Below are 16865 nucleotides of genomic sequence, written 5' to 3'. Positions count from 1 at the left end.
AGAAATAAGGAAGAAAAACGCTGAAAATTTTATTAAAATCATAGGAAACTCGAGGGGGAAAATTATAATTAAAAAATCATTTCTTCTTCTTCTTAACCTTATAACCACCGATCCCTCGGGCTGCCAAGTAAAAAATAAGTAATGACCTACATTTTGGAGCCATTAACCTAAATTACCTTCATTTTATTATGAAATAGTCAACCTTTTTTTTCTCTCTAACTTTTGCATGTCAAAAATTTCTCAGTACCAAAATGCAAAATTACCTTTATTCATTTTGTAGTGAAATCTGTTTTTTTAATGATTTTTTTCAAAAGCTTTTTGAAGCCCCCCACGTTTTTTTTTTTTTGGGGGGGGTCAAACCTGTCAAACCGGTCAAACCCCCTCCTTTGAAAAAAACAACTAAATCCGCCCCTGAATTCAATATTCCACATTAATGAATGACAATTCGAAAGAACATTAGAGAAAGAGAGAGAGAGAAACAAAATAGAAACATTTACAGAGATTCCTTCCTTTTCACCAGTTCAGAAAAAAATCTTTACATGCTGCATCTGTAAGGACACCTTAGCATTAAGTATACAGCCAATCAGAAGTTGCGAATGAAAATGATCAAAGATTTTGGCCAATAAGAAAGCCTCTTTTATTTGGGTGTTTGCGAGTTCTCTTGACGTGAGATATCTCTCAAAATGGTACGGACGATGTCTAGTGTTCATTAAATCTCCCTCAATCTTAATCATCCTTCACAAATAAGAGTATTTATACAGTTTCAAGTTAAATAAGATATGTTAGGATCACATTTATTAGTCCAATTTTATTTTTTTTGTATTCATGAAAGAATAATTGCACTTAAAATTTCGCCTAAGCTCCGTTGTCTGCCTTTGCCTCTGGGCTAGTACAATGCATTTACTGCACAGAGCCTTCGTGTACGTGTGCAGCCAGTGGCAGTGTTGACTGTTCTGGTGAAGGCTCGATTACTGTGTAATCCTGGGGTGGTGGACAGGTGGCGTGTACAACGGAATTTACATGATTTATTGAGTAGAAAATTTTCAAAAGTTGATAAATCATGGGTGGTACGCCGTACGGTCAAATAAAACCATGCTGAATCAGTTTTGCAACTTCTGGAAAACTTGCAGTTGCACGCTGACCGATTTTGATTGAGTAAATTTCTTCACTTCAGACTTTCAGTTCAGAAATTTTTGTTTGCAAACGTCATGGCAAATCACGCTGTCATTTTTCTGAATCATTGACATTGTCAATACGCCCACTGCTTCCAAATATTGCGATTTTCAGCTTTGATCCCAATGCGTTGATTTCATCGTCGAACTTGTTGTCAGACATCTTTCTAGACATTGATGATGAAAATGGACTTAACTTAGATTAAAAATCATGCGAACGAATGGGTGAGCTGCTGCAGGCAAATCTTTTGGTCGCTAACTTCAGCCCATGTCAAAATATGCCGAGCGAAGCTTGCACATATTGCAGATCCTTGAAGTGAACAGTTGAATTGTTCCTAGGCCTATGTAATTTTGCAGTAGGCCCTACGGTTGACAAATTTGTAATTTGCCTGAATTAGACCGCTATGCTGCTTGTGACTGCTGGCGCTGCTGTACAGTGCACTGCAAACTGCAAGTCGGCAGCTCTTGCACCATGCACCAATTTAACACTGGTGGTGAACTGAAGTGAAGCCTGAAGGTCAAGGATGTTATTAACTCAAATCACTGGCTTGAATGATGAATCTTTGAAGTTTGATCAGTGTTGATCATACCTTGAAACAAATTTCATGAATAAGTTATAATGAGGTCTAACAGATCCCTACACTACAGAATATAGGCCAAAAATGATCGTAGTCTATTTACTGACCACTTTACTAAATTCAATCATATTGAATGCAAGATTTCCTTAAAATTTATTTAAAACTGACACACAAATAGTACTGTAATCCATATAGGAGGGCCTACCTACAGTACAATAAATAAAGATGGACTTTTTTGCTGAGATCAGTTGTCTTCCATCAGCATCTGAACGTATCCCTCTCCATGCGTGAAATGTTTTGGTCACTTGAAAATGGTGTATTGTATTCTGAACGTGTGTTTTCTGTTGTAAAAGTTGGAAAATACACATTACCAATCGGCTATTTTGACCTTTGATTGTTTCGAGAAAATAAAGACTTTGAAAAGTTGTTTTAACCCTTTCTCATCATCTTTCTATTCAAATTCCCTATGGAGGATTTTGCAAAGTTTTTTTCTTTATCTCTGATGAGTAAATTTTTGTGTTAAGTAAAACGAGACTGGTCAGAAATACATCTCTAGAGTCTTTACACTTTCAATTTAAAGGTAAATGCTAGTTTTGGTAACGATATCAAAATGAGTTCGTACAGAATCCAATGAAATGACCACCTGTCTGTATAAATAAAACGCACATGCCAAAGGATTCTGGAAGAAATTGTGTAATTGCAGAGAAATCAGCAAATAAGCACAGGATTCGGGTAGAGCGTCGGGCCTGACGCTCTAAGCAATAATAATACATTGTCCCATGTGCACTTATCTGTGTTGGGGATCTTCGGTGGGAACATTTTTCAGCATAGATTTCAAGATTTCACAAAGTTCAGTTAATGTAACTGTACCAGATCTAGTTCCTCGATAAAATACTGACAATTAAAGTGATTGGTTAACATTGGTTTGACTTTTAAAAAAAAATCTGAGCTAGAAGGTCACCTGTGTCTGTGATATGTTACAAAAACAAAGCCCAGAAAAAATTGCCTTAAAAAATAATTATTAAGTGCTTCAAAAATTGAAATATAAAGTGACCGGAAACACCATCTTATTTACATCCCATACACTTATGTGTAGTATTTAGGTGTCTATAAGACGCCTACTTACAAAATTGGGGTTTGCCTTGTAGCTTTAGCTTTTCATTCTCAATAATGGTTGTTTTCAGGGTTTATTCTAATACATGCACTTGTACACATGTTTTATCTTGGTTTGAGAATTTTTTAAATTGGCTGCTCACAAAGTTAATCAATACCTTTAAGCCTTGTTTTACAGACTTTCTCATGAAATCAGTGTTTACTGCAACTACTGGAATTTCTCTTTAAACTTTTCATGAGATTTTTGGCATGCTTATAAGAATGCAAGAATGATTTGATTTTTTATATACGAAGAGTTTCCTTTCCTAGATGTTTTACCTTTAGTAAATACTTAAGATGATTTATAACACTTGTCTAACCCTCTGTTTAGGTGAATGTTCCAAAGAATCGCCGCACTTACTGCAAGAAGTGCAAGAAGCACATGAACCATAAGGTTACCCAGTACAAGGCTGGCAAAGCTTCACTATACACCCAAGGTAAGTCCTAAAAAGAAGAGAGGAGCTTCTGTACATGTAAAGGCCATTGTACTTACGCCACCGTGTATCTACCCCCTATAAATTCTAATTTTGGTAACAATATCAATATGAGTTCGTACAGAATCCAATGAAATTACCACTGAAGTGTCGGTTTGTTTAAATAAAACGTATGTGCCAAAGGATTCTGGAAGAAATTGTGTAATTGCTGAGAAATCAGCAAATGAGCACAGGATTCGGGTAGAGCGTGGGGCCCGACATTCGAGGCAATAATTATACACTGTCCCATGTGCACCTATCTGTGTTCGGATCTTCAGTCTGAACATTTTTCAGCGTAGATTTCAAGATTTCACAAAGTTCAGTTTATGTAACTATATCAGATCTAGATCCTCGATGATATACTGACAATCAAGCCTTGTTTTACAGACTTTCTCATGAAATCAGTGTTTTCTGCAACTACTGGAATTTCTCTTTAACAAATTGACCGGTTGCCTACATGAACAGGACTCTTTCTGTACAAAGTACATAGAGGTCCCATCTTACAAAGAGTTAAAATTGATCCAATCAATCTCAAATACATGGAAATCCATCAATGCCATAGTTTTTTCTTTGGGCAATGTGCCCTTTTTTAAACAAAGAGAAACAATCTAAATTTTCAAGAAAATGATGAATGTATTGAATATACAACATCTCTAGAAAATATTTAGAACAAACGTGCATTTTAATTGACGTCACTGGTTTGCCATAGTTGTGTTTGATCAGATCAATTGCAACTCTTTGTAAGACAGGCCCAGGTCAATTTGACTATGGTTTTATATAGAGGCTTTGCCCCCCCCCCCCCCCCCCCCCCCGCACGTTCAAAACCATTCTGTATCCCTGTTTCTAATGAAGTGCCTGTTGTCATTTACTGCAGTCATGATAACTTTGAAAAATGAAGTTTGTCTGGATGGCTCTAGGGTGGGATTTATGTAAAGATTATCGGTACAGATTAGTCTTGCATTGCTCAGCCCATATTGACACCACAGATTTAGACCATACCTCAACTTCCTCAAGTTAACTGGCATCAAGTTTATCACAGCAACAATGGACTCATTGCAATTGTTTATGCTTGCAAGAAAGTAAAAGCTGTGCTGTATGTTGATTTTTTTTTCATTTCTGATTTGTTCATTCCCATCTTAGGTAAGAGGCGTTATGACAGGAAGCAGATGGGATATGGTGGTCAGACCAAGCCTATCTTCCGTAAGAAGGTGAGTTTATCATCAATCTCCCATTGTGACTAACTTACTTGTACTATCCAGTATCCATGGTTATTTGATTGGTAACACGCCATTTGCTCCTGCGACAATTACTCCGGGCTTAATTTCGTCCAAGGTGTAGGGTTGGGGTTAAGGTTACAATGGTGTTATATGTTAGATAGAAGGTATGGTGTATTGTTAAACCCAGGGTTGAAGTTGGTCATTCGATTGGTTGATTTCAAGTTTGGTGTTGACCCTTTGGTGTTGGTGTCGGGTCAAGTTTTTGCACGAGTATAAAACCAAACATAAAATGAAGATGGTCCTGAAAAGTCTTTTACTAGTTGCTTTTGTTTGCAGGTAGATGTCAGGAAAAATGTGATCTTGCTCAGTTTTACAAACTCGGAATAGATTTTGGAGCTAGGGGAAGCAATCCAAATTTCGCTTCCAACACCAACGGACTTGAAATTACCCGGTGGTGTGTGGAATTGAGAGCGGAGCAATTGTCGCCAGAGCAAATGTCATAGAACCATTCAAGTTTTCCATTGCTCACATCGCTCAGACCATTTGCCCTTCATGAATCCCCTTTTCTTGTACAACCTATGATAGCAGCAGAAGTGGTGAATTTAAGTTTGTAATCATTTCTGGAACCCTTATTGTATTATTGTACTGGGCTAGTTTGATCATCCCTCTATATAAGGGGGTTAATTCATTGTGGCCATGAAATTCATTGTAGATGTTTCTCAAACATAGGCAGCCAAAGTAAAGATAAATGGATTTAGGTTCCATGACATTTGCAACAATGGAATTTCTGCATGTTAAGCAAAACAAAACCTGACCCAAACTAAATAAATCATTATCCTTATCTTCATATTTTTCTAAACCCAAATCTCTGTTACAATCCTAACTCTAATCCTATGCCCGCTGAGATACGAAGACCAGAGCCAATGAGCATATTGTGGAACCCTTGTTTGATCCCCAGCTGAAGCATGACCTTCCGCTACCACTTTATTTAGTAAAGAATTGATCCTATGGGGTACTCATGCAATGCAATACAGTGTAATGAAGTACTAGTGTGCCTCGCTCAATGAAACATTCTCTTCTTTTTTGGTCCACCTCAGGAAAATGTTGATTTGAATAAATAGAGAAAAATCAGACAAGCATAATGCTGAAAATTTGATCAAAATCGGATGTAAAATAAGATATATGACATTTCAAAGTTTCCCTTATTTTTCATGAAATAGTTATACACAATTTAGTTGGATTTTTTTCCTTTTTATTCAAAATCAAATCAACTTTTTGTTGGGGGTGTACTTGTCCTTTAATGAAGTACTAGTGAACCTTGCTCAATGAAATATTCTCTTTTATGAATTACCAGGCCAAGACGACCAAGAAGATTGTACTGAGGATGGAGTGCATGGATTGTAAATTCCGCAAACAGCTTCCAATCAAGAGGTGTAAGCATTTTGAATTGGGAGGAGACAAGAAGAGGAAGGTAAGTAAAATAGTCTTTAAAAGGGCATGTACATTGGATTCTAGAGGGCATGTTCATCTTATATTGCAGAATCCTACCCATGTAAATATCCGTTACATAGGAAAAAGAAAAATCAGGCAAGTTGATTGGATGAAAGTTTGTGTAATATCAGACAAACAATAAGCAAGATACAAATTATTTAAGTTGTAAAAATTAGCGATTGATTGGGCGCATTTATGTGATGTCACAGTGATGTAAGGCAAGGGTTACTCTTCCATGTACTTCCATAAAGAAAATGTCTAAAATGTATTTTTTTTTCTTCAAAATTTGTACTTCAAATTACATTTTAAAGGTCAAGTCCACCTCAGAAAAATGTTGATTTGAATCAATAGAGAAAAATCAGACAAGCACAATGCTAAAGATTTCATCAAAATCAGATGTAAAATAAGAAAGTTATGACATTTCAAAGTTTCGCTTATTTTTAACGAAATTGTTTTGAACGAGCCAGTTACATCCAAATGAGAGAGTTGATGATGTCACTCACTCACTATTTCTTTTGTTTTTTATTGTTTGAATTATACAATATTTCAATTTTTACGAATTTGACGCTTAGGACCCCCTTGCCTGAAGATAATGGAATTCCACGTGTTCAGGGAGGAATGAAACTTCATGTCAATTGACAATGACGAGAAAATTAAAATATTTCATATTTCAAACAATAAAAAACAAAAGAAATAGTGAATGACATCATCGACTCTCATTTGGATGTAGCTGGCTCGTTCATATAACTGTTTTTATGAAATGAAGCGAAATTTTGAAATGTCATAACTTTTTTATTTTACATCCGATTTTGATGAAATTTTCAGTGTTATGCTTGTTGAATTTTTCTCTTTTTATTCAAATCAAGTTTTTGTTGGGGGTGGACTTGTCCTTTAAGGTGCATGCTCATTGGATTCTAGAGGGTACTGTTGAGTTTTTAATTTTTTGGGGGTAAAATAAAATCTGACTTTGATTTGTATCAGTTATGAGGTTTTAATTTTGATTGGTCAACAACCTTTGTCTACTTTCCTATTTTGAGAAGTGAAATATGACTTGGATTGTTGTTGGGTGTGAGTTGACTCCATTTCATCTTCAAATTGAACTTCAGAATTGATCTGGCCATATATTTGCTGCTGAATGAAATGGGTATAATCTCAATTTAAGTTTGAGTACTCTTAGAAATGAGTCACTCAGACATTAATGTGAGTTTCAAATTCAGTTTAATTTGAGAAATTGGAATTTGAAATCACATTTTGCATTATCTTTCCAGCTGAAGCATTAAAATGGTAAATTTTGTGAAAGAAAGTGTCATGGCACATTAATTGGAGCCCATGGGGGGGGGTTAAGCACAGTTACATAATCATTCATTACTTTAAAATCAGGTATAACTGCGAGTTGTAATTTTGTTCTCAATAGATACGTGAGACTGAAAGCCAAATTGACTTTAATATCATTACTATTCAGTTGAAATGTTACATGTCTGCGTCAGAAACTTATCACCTCCATTCTTTTCTTTTGCAGGGACAAATGATCCAGTTTTAAATGTGCAACATCCAGATTATCAACCGGCCTTCTCGCGTTCATCTCACCACATACTTCCCTTCAACCTCGCAATCGCTCTGGACCTGTCTACCTATGGTTATCACCGCCATGAACCTTCTATTCCATCATCGATCATTGTCATCAGGGAATTGATGTCTTCAAAAGTAGAAGTGCGTTGACCCATTGGAAAGGGGTCGACGCACTTCCAACTCCAAACAGATGACCCATCTGCTGGTTTTGAGGATATCCTGTGAAAGCCTGCCATGTTCTCTATTTGGAGATTGTCTTCATGGAGAAGCTCAGAAGCTCTTGAGGAAGTGGCTTTTCTGTCGGCTATGGATGATAATAGGTGGGCAGTGAATAACTTTGAGAACTCTCACCATATTGAATGCAGATGAAATCTCACTAAATCTATGACATCTTGGAACAATGAATAAATTTGCAGATTATTCGCCACAAAAGTATCATTTTTTATCTTGATGCATTGTGTTTGTTTTGAGTCTACTAGGAATGCCCAGATGCGCTGTTGATCAGGTTAGAGTGAAGCAGATCAGTTTGCTGGTGCTCGTTTGATACTGCTTATGATTGGTGCAATTTCTCGGTGGACCGATGAAATAAAGAAATGCATAAGTGTCAAATAACATAACTATCTGAAAAAATAAGTATAAGAATTCAATTTCTTTGAAAATTTCATATGATTCAAGATTTCAACCAAGTGTATTATGGAAATTAGATAAGCAGGCTGGAGTTGTCAGATTTCTTGCTTAAAGTTATTGGCCCATGATGTTACAATACCTTTGCATGTTTACGAATACTAGCTCCGCTCCTTGCCCTGAGATGGTGATGACACCAGTGGACTAATTGCAAACAAATGACAAGTATGGCCACACCCATCCATTATGCAATAATATAATGTTCCATCATACATGCCAGTAAATTTTAGTAAGGAAATTGAGAAATGCTTGGTTATCTTTTTACCATACTCCCAGTGGATGACTAAAGGTTTGACCCTATGATATTGGCAACTTTTAACCTATATAAGACAATTTAGTTCTTTAACAGGTTAATTTTCCAAATATTTGTTGACACTAAATTTATTTCATCAGTCCATCCCCCCCAAAAAAAATTAGTGGAAGGCACTAAAAATTCACTGTCCTGTCACCCTCAGTCTGGCCTGATTATTCCTAGAGTATTAATTTTTCGTCCTATTTCCGAATACGATCTACAGGGATGCTTTGTTCTTATAGAGGGCTATAAGGAGAAAGAAATATGCTAAATTTTGGGCATATAATATTTTGCAATAAAGGACCTGGTGGGTATTTAATGAAGCTGTTCGTATGTTAAGAGTGACTTAATGAACGACTGGTGATTCATTCTTGTGGTGAATGATATTCACTTTTCAATGTTTATTGGTGATTATTTAGCACGCATGAAAGGTTCACCAGTCATTTAAGTCGCTCTCAACTCGAGAGGGAGAGAGAGAGCGATAGGGGAGTGACAGACGGAATGATGCAAAAGAGAGAAGTGTGGGAGGGCTAGAAAAATAGAGTGAAATAATGAGAGGGGGGGGGGGGTGTAATCATAAACACCTACAAAGTGACTTTCCTAAGCATGAAGCCAAGTAGGTAAACATGATAAAGAGTGTTCCATGGTTTAGAAAGGAAAGCTGGGAGATGTTGAAACGAAAGAAAGAAAAAAGAAATACTCCCACCCCTGATATTCAATCCTGTTTCACACTCACTGTTCTGAAAATTAACGAATTAGCCAACAAAAGCATACCATAAAGGTAATTGGAAGGAAAACTATATTCCTGGGGGCCGTTTCATAAAGCTTTTCGTAAGTTAAGAGCGACTATAAGAACGACTGGTGATCCTTTATTGTGGTAAATGGTATATTCATTGGCGATGGTTAAGCGCATAAGAAAGGATCACCAGTCGTTCTTAAAGTCGCTCTTAACTTACGAACAGCTTTATGAAACACCCACCAGGATTACTAGAAAAATTGAAAATGAGGCCCCTTGCGGGAAAATAAAAAAAATACCCCATTTCAATAATTCTTCAGGATCATCACCTCCCTCTCTGAACTGAGCCCCTAAGTATACCCCTTTCCTAAAAAAAAAGAATCGGGGAGCGTGCATGTGGGGGCAGATGAGTAGCTGAATGTGCGAGTGGGGGGGGGGGGGTCAGGAAAATAAGCCCTTGCTGTGTTCATTGCACAGAAATTCGTTGTTTCATTGATTGCAAGAGGTCGTTTCAGACACCAACCACGAGATGGCGCTCTTTATCTTTCTCGATATGGAGTCCAATCATCCAAAATACTCTCACAAATTTCTGCGCCTCACTGGACTAGGGATACATGTACCGGTAATTCATTTTAAAAAGTCCTTGATTGAAGCTGTGCGTGCAGTGAGCCATCCTTGAGGATAAATATTTAAAACAAAACATAACAAACAATAAAAACAAAAATAGTTCATCGACCGTGAGCTTTAACATGAAAATGCAATTTTTCGTAGACTTAATCTTTGCAGTTTCCCTTTTCCTTGATGCCGTCTCTGTTTTGGCCATATTCCATGTATTTAATAAGCAAAGACCCGTAGAACTAAAAACATCCGGCTATTGATGAGGTCGCTTTGAAACAGTAAAACAAGTGGAGTTCGCGGCTTAATGGGATGGTCCGGGCTGAAAATAATTATATCTTAATACATAGAGTAGAATTCACTGAGCGAAATGCCGAAAATTTCATCAAAATCGGATAACAAATAATAAAGTTATTGAAGTTTAAAGATTAGCAAAATTTTGTGAAAACAGTCGTCATGAATATTCATTAGGTGGGCTGATGATGTCACATCTCCGTTTTCTTAAGAGTTATTACATAAAATCATAATTATTTCATTATTTCATACTTGTGTGAATAATATGTCTCCCTTTTTAACGAAATAAGTGGCAGCAATAAATATCTAATGCACTAAATTAGTTGTCAATCCAATTTTTCTAGTTCTTGGAGGAGAAAAAATGAATAAACCTAATTCCATATAATAAAATACAAAAGAACAAGTGGAGATGTGACATCATCAGCCCATCTAATGAATATTCATGACGACTGTTTTCACAAAATATTGCTAAACTTTAAGATTCAATAACTTTGTTATTTGTTATCCGATTTTGATGAAATTTTAGGCATTTTCCTCAGTGAATTCTACTCTATCTATTAAAGGGGAATGAAACCTTTGGAACAAATAGGCTTGTGTAGAAACAGAAAAATCAAAGAATAAGAATCAAGAAAGTTTGAGAAAAATCGGACAAATAGTGAGAAAGTTATGAGCATTTGAATATTGCAATCACTAATGCTATGGAGATCCTCACATTGGCAATGCGACAAGGATGTGTGATGTCACTGATGAACAACTTTCCCTTTGGTGGACTATAAAATACCCTCAAAATGTCTCTTTTTGCTTTTTGTTATGATGATACAAACTCTTTATCCATGATGTATTCTTTAAAAATATGTATTACATGCCCTCATGTAGACAGAACACATGATTTATGGATAGATGTGATAAAAGAGGCAATTCTAGAGAAATATATACTAAAGTAATGGGGAGAGTTGTTCACAAGTGACATCACACATCTTTGTCGCATTGCCAATTCGCTATCTCCATAGCATTAGTGATCGCAATATTCAAATGCTCATAACTTTCTCATTATTTGTCCGATTTTTCTCAAACTTTCGTTGATCTGTTTCTTTGATTTTTCTGTTTTCACACAAGCTATCTTGTTCCAAAGGTATTTTCCTTTAAGCTGTACATACTTTCAGCCCGGACCATCCCTTTGATTTGAGATATCGGGAATACGTAGTAATATCATTCACAACGTCCATATTATGCAGTGTAATAACGGGTTCACGGAGGCAAATTTTTCAAGAATAGAATAGATAGATAGGGGGGGGGGCTTGATTTCCCGCAAAAAATACCCTGGAACCGCCTGTGTTCCGCTTTGTTATCGTCTTCCCTTTCTATGGCAAAAAACCCTTTTGACTTAATACTCTACACACCACCATTTTACGGAGCCGCAAAACTTCCAAAACTGAGTTATTTTATCCCTCTATTTGCATCAGTATACTCCAGTTGGCAGCCTTACTATACAAAATTAGAACATTTGGGTTTTTACGGATTTCCAAATCAAACAATAGGTCGTCAATGGGACGGAAATCATCGAGGTAGTAATTAAAGTTGGATCTTATCTAAAATGATAAGATTTGAAGATTTGGTGTTAATTGCTTTTCTTTTTGAGACACTCACTTCCCCTCTAAAGTGATGAAATAATGATGAGAATTCCCCGACGTATAGTCACAAGGTATATTTACCGGTATTCCCGAGCATTTATTACTCAATACATTTGATTTTCTTCTCAGAGAGAAACGTTTTCCACATTTCATTTTCAATTTGAATTTCAAACAGCTGTATTTTGTGTCATTTCATGATTTAAAATTAGTTCTGATATTTCAATGTGCATTTTCATATTATGTTGAGTATTAAAGTTGATGAATTAAAGTAATAGGCAAGTATTGTAAGTCATGTTTGTATCATAATTGATACTCATACAAAAACTGTATTGTGTATAGGCCTATCTATAAGTTGAGTTAAGTGTGAATAGTTTTGTAGGCCTATGTTTCAATTAAAAAAAATCAAAAACAAAAACAAAACGATATTGAAATTTCTTTTTTTAAATCTGTAGATGTAAGATGTAAAGATGTAACAAAATCTGGAATTTATTTTCTACTGATCTGAAATCATTTTTGGTTTCTATTATATTTTTATGAATTTGTATGTATGTTTGAACACACCGCATGATTGTATTTAATGTTTGAATGCTTAAACAAAATAATGTTGCTTACCTTTTTTCATACATAACCCATCTCAGTTCGGGTGAGTTTTGTGAAACTTGTTGATGTTGTTTGGTTTTTCTCATTCAAACAAGAATATAATTATGCGCTAACCAAAATCATTCTATCACTGATATGAAAAAATGTTTACTTGATATACTTTCATTGGTTCGCCTTGTTCATTTGTATACCGCTTTTCTTTGAAATAAAGAAAGGATTACAATTATTTCATCATTTTCAGTAGATAAGGCCTTATATTGGTCACCATGAGTCATTTATTTCATGACACTTGTACATAAACCATTATAGATTTCTATGTTCTGTTTCGAGGAACGTTCATGTGGTTTCATTTTTTTTATCTTATACCTCCTTCCAAATGTTCCCACTGTCGTTAAATCCGTTACGAATGCATGCACGAGGGGCCTTCGTAGCAGGTCACAAAATTTCTGAACCGTTCAATTTTTTGTACGATCAATACGATTGCCTCAACTGATCCAATTATGATCTGGGGCCCATTGCAGAAAGAGTTGCAATCGATCGCAACTCTAAAAATCATGCGCAAGTTGATTTTCAACCAATCAGCAGCGCGCATTTGGGACTTGCGACTGATTTTTTTGACTTGCGTTTAAACGCAACTCTTTCTGCAACGGGCTCCTGATATGGTCATGATTACTCCACGATTAAGACCACCGTTTCAATCGTTATTTCATTTGAAGTGAATGAATAATAAAGATTACAAACAAAAAAATCGTGGCGCTAATGGTGGCAGTGTGGACTGGGCATAACGATTTTAACGCGTATATTATACAAAGGAGTTCATATCGATTGGTGCGCACCTTGATAATGTTTTGAATGGAGTGACTAATAATTGAACTTGAGAACATTCATGATGACTTTTCAAGGGTATATGCTATATGTAACCAATGATCTGAAATGATGAAATTATTGAATGAAACAAACCGAGTATAAATGTGGATGAAATAATTATGATCGGGCATTTATATGGGTGTGGTGTGTGTGTTTCTCTGTGTGTGTGTGTGTGTGTAAGGGGGGGGGGGGGCGTGGAAGGAGGGGGATAAGAGGGAGTTGAGAAGAGGCAGAATTAAATGAGATATAGAATGAGAAAGAGGTAGGATGGATAATAGATGAAGATGAAGTGAAAGAGAGAGGGTGGATAGAGGGGGCGATGGAATAGATGGGGTGAGGCAGGGGGAGAGAAAAGGGAACGAGGAGGGGGAGGGAGAGGAGTGGAGTGTGCTTCGAATGCATCTTCATGTTTCGTCTCGTGTTTTGAGTCACATGAATGGGATTAATGATGTTAGTTCTTCGGATCCAAACAGGAAACAAACCTTCCTCTCTTGTTCCTTTTATACAGCTCTCTCATAACGCCAAAGAATCGTTTGTAAGGGCGGACAGACTGCCCTCGCGTCGACAATTATGACAACAATCTCATTTTTAATCTAAGCGTGTATAATCTCATATAACTCACCTTAATCTATTCATGTCTTGTGAGAATGTTCCAACGCTTATTTCGTCTGTGACCAATTAACATTTGTAATATCAGCTGCTCGACATTTTGGAGACAGGGCCGGGTTGGTCATTTGTTGCTGTTACGTAATCTATAGTTTCATTTCATTATCGGGAATTCGACCTCAGACTCATCTATTATTTTAATTGTGTCCTTTTTTTGTTTTGGGAGAAGAAGATCCCCCATCTCTCAAAAAGACAAATTTCATCATTAATTATACAGGGCCTATATTATATATAAAAAATATTTCGTTTCAATGTTTTTATTTTTGCTTGTTCGATTTCATGACTCTGACTTTGTACCGTATCCAAAACGTATCCATCCCCTGTTTTAATGGTTTTGGGCTTCATACGACCGTTTAAGAATAGGGGTAACAAAAAGGTAATCTGTTCATAGTCTGAACACGAAGTCGAAATATGGTATACAATTTCTTTAATCAATTTCGGGGATTTTAGGAAGAGGGGCGATTGACTTCGAAACTTGAAAGACTTTCTTGGTATATGAAAACAGATAACATTATCTAAGTTACCCATTCCAAATGAAACAACGGAAGACTAATTATTTACCTTCACCGTTAATCTCTTTAATCTTTCATAGCCAAGCTCCTTGATCAGGGGCCAGTTGCAGAAAGAGTTGCAATCAATCGCAACTCTAAAAAATCATGCGTAACTTGATTTTCAACCAATCACCAGCACGCATTTGGGACTTGCGATTGATTTTTTGACTTGCGTTTAAACGCAACTCCTTCTGCAACAGACCCCAGACCTCTTGTGTGATGACACGTATAGGGTAACAATGGCGTATACGGGTGGTGATGGGGGTGGGGTTAATTTGTGACGTCATTATACATACGAGCAGCTGCCCCACATTATGTTATGCAATATGAATGCATAAATTTCAATTTTTAAACGGTTCATGATGACAAAAAAAATCTTTCAGGAGCGGACGTGAAATAATTTTTCTGTTGATATCCTGAAGGTACAATGAATCCCATTTTCATTTTTCTTTTAGAAAATAGCATTTCATTGATTGTTTTTAATTAACGATAGATGGGAAGCTGGTATCATATGACGTCACAAACCCCAAAATAAAAATTCTATTTTTTTAGATCTGTGATGAATTTTCAAACCAATAATCTAATAATGTTTTTGACAATTTAAAAATAGTATAGGGTTTGTATAGCGCACGTATCCACATTGCCAGGTGCTCAAGGCGCTCCTGTACTACCCTGGCTAGCCAGTCTACAGGTGAAATGAAACTTTTTTTCGGGGTGAACGTACGTCCCTTTAAACCACATGGCGAAGGGAGGGGGTTGGGTCGCCCCAGTACTCCCAGTATCGTCACCTCCAAATGCAGGCCTCGACATCGCGACCTGATCAATTAGCACCTTCAAATGTATTGATTTATTTATAGTCGACATGAATAATTGCTGAGCCGGGGGCGTTGTCTGCCATGTTATAGTGAATTTCCTTGGGCTATAAACGATGCAAATGCCTCTCAAAAGAGCGACAGACATGGAGGGAAAATGTTATGAAAACACTTGGAGCTGAATTAAGTCGATTGACTAATGATTAAGGGTGATAAAATTAATGCATACGAGGGAGGAATCAAATTAAAACTTTTGCATTTTGGAAATGTTTTGTTAATTTCAGTCATTCAAAATTACAGTGGCGGATTGTCCTCAAGAAATTATGCGATAAAATGATCAGAACTAGGTGTGAGTGGGGTTGCACACTACCACCGCCCCTAATCTGACAATGTGGAAAATGTCTAGGCTCCCTACCATTTTTTGTGAGCATATAATGTTTTTTTTTGCTTGGAGGAAATATTGACCGTTTCGGGGAGTTGCTACGCCTTGAGTGACGTCATGTCATCACTTCCCCTTTTTTATACTTGAAATCATAACTGTGATTTTTCACACAGTCATTCCCTATTATATAATAACAAAAAATGATTTCCAGTGGTGATTATATTGGGCATTAAATCAATAGTCAATCCAACTGTCTTGATCCCGGTAGGACAAACATTTGGAAAAACTAATAATTCATATGATAATAATAACAATGATACTAAAACTATTAAGAGGAGATGACATTCATTTGTTTGCTCATTGCATATTCATGGAGACATGCACAGAACTGTAAAATTCAAAATGTGATAACTTTTTTACTTTTTGTCCGATTTGAATGAAATTTCCATTGTTTTGTTTGTCTGATTTTAATTTATCTGTTCAAAATCACCATATTTCCAGCCTGGTATACCCCTTTAAACACCATCGATGACATGTACGACAGGAACCAACATCCGTGATAGCGAATGGGACTGTAGCCAACTTACCAGGCACCCAATGATCTAATTGATTAAAGTTGGACTACCGTCGCCCATAATGAAAGATAATAGGCTAATTCGAGACATATTACTAATGAAGGTTACATAGCACATGGCTTCGTCCACATGTAACACGTGTAAAGCCAGTCTACATGCCGTGGTCGCATATATATACTAAAGCCTTTAAAGCAGAATCATACAATCTTTTCACCGTTATATTTATCTTTAGACTCTCTTGTTTGGCTATTATCACTTTGAAAGGAAAATTCACCAAACCAGTGAACCAAATTCCTTTTTTTTTGGGGGGGGGGGCAGACATGGCGTATGTGAAGCGGGGAGTGAATCGGCAAAGCAAAACTTGAGACCTTTTAATACTAGAAGCGAATTAATAGATTTTGACATATTCCGGAAAGAGATTTCATATTTCAACCTTTTCCAATTTTTCTCCCTTTTCTTAGTCATGAAACATTTTATTTTCACTTTACATTACTTTTATTAATTATTA

The 16865-nt window shown here is 36.4% G+C and overlaps 1 protein-coding gene across 2 annotated transcripts; it reads left to right on the top strand.

The window, feature by feature from the left end:
* Positions 1 to 603: 603 nt before the first annotated feature.
* Positions 604 to 8087, top strand: LOC121406033 (60S ribosomal protein L44-like). 2 transcript variants are annotated; one of them, XR_005968745.1, is made up of 6 exons: positions 604 to 686; positions 3234 to 3339; positions 4516 to 4583; positions 5947 to 6063; positions 7603 to 7777; positions 7817 to 8087. XR_005968745.1 is itself a non-coding variant. In XM_041597038.1 (5 exons), exons 1-5 carry the CDS (start codon positions 684 to 686, stop codon positions 7621 to 7623), a joined length of 315 nt encoding a protein of 104 aa, XP_041452972.1. In that variant the 5' UTR covers positions 604 to 683; the 3' UTR covers positions 7624 to 8087. The 2 variants fall into 2 exon arrangements, 1 of the variants encoding a protein (XP_041452972.1); XM_041597038.1 differs by having other exon boundaries at positions 7603 to 8087.
* The last annotated feature ends 8778 nt before the right edge of the window (positions 8088 to 16865 follow it).

This window comes from Lytechinus variegatus, chromosome 19 (genome assembly GCF_018143015.1).
Source record: "Lytechinus variegatus isolate NC3 chromosome 19, Lvar_3.0, whole genome shotgun sequence".
NCBI classification, from domain to species: Eukaryota; Metazoa; Echinodermata; class Echinoidea; order Temnopleuroida; family Toxopneustidae; genus Lytechinus; species Lytechinus variegatus.
The sequence above is the reverse complement of the archived record's forward strand: the minus strand, read 5'-3'. Positions and strand labels throughout refer to the sequence as shown.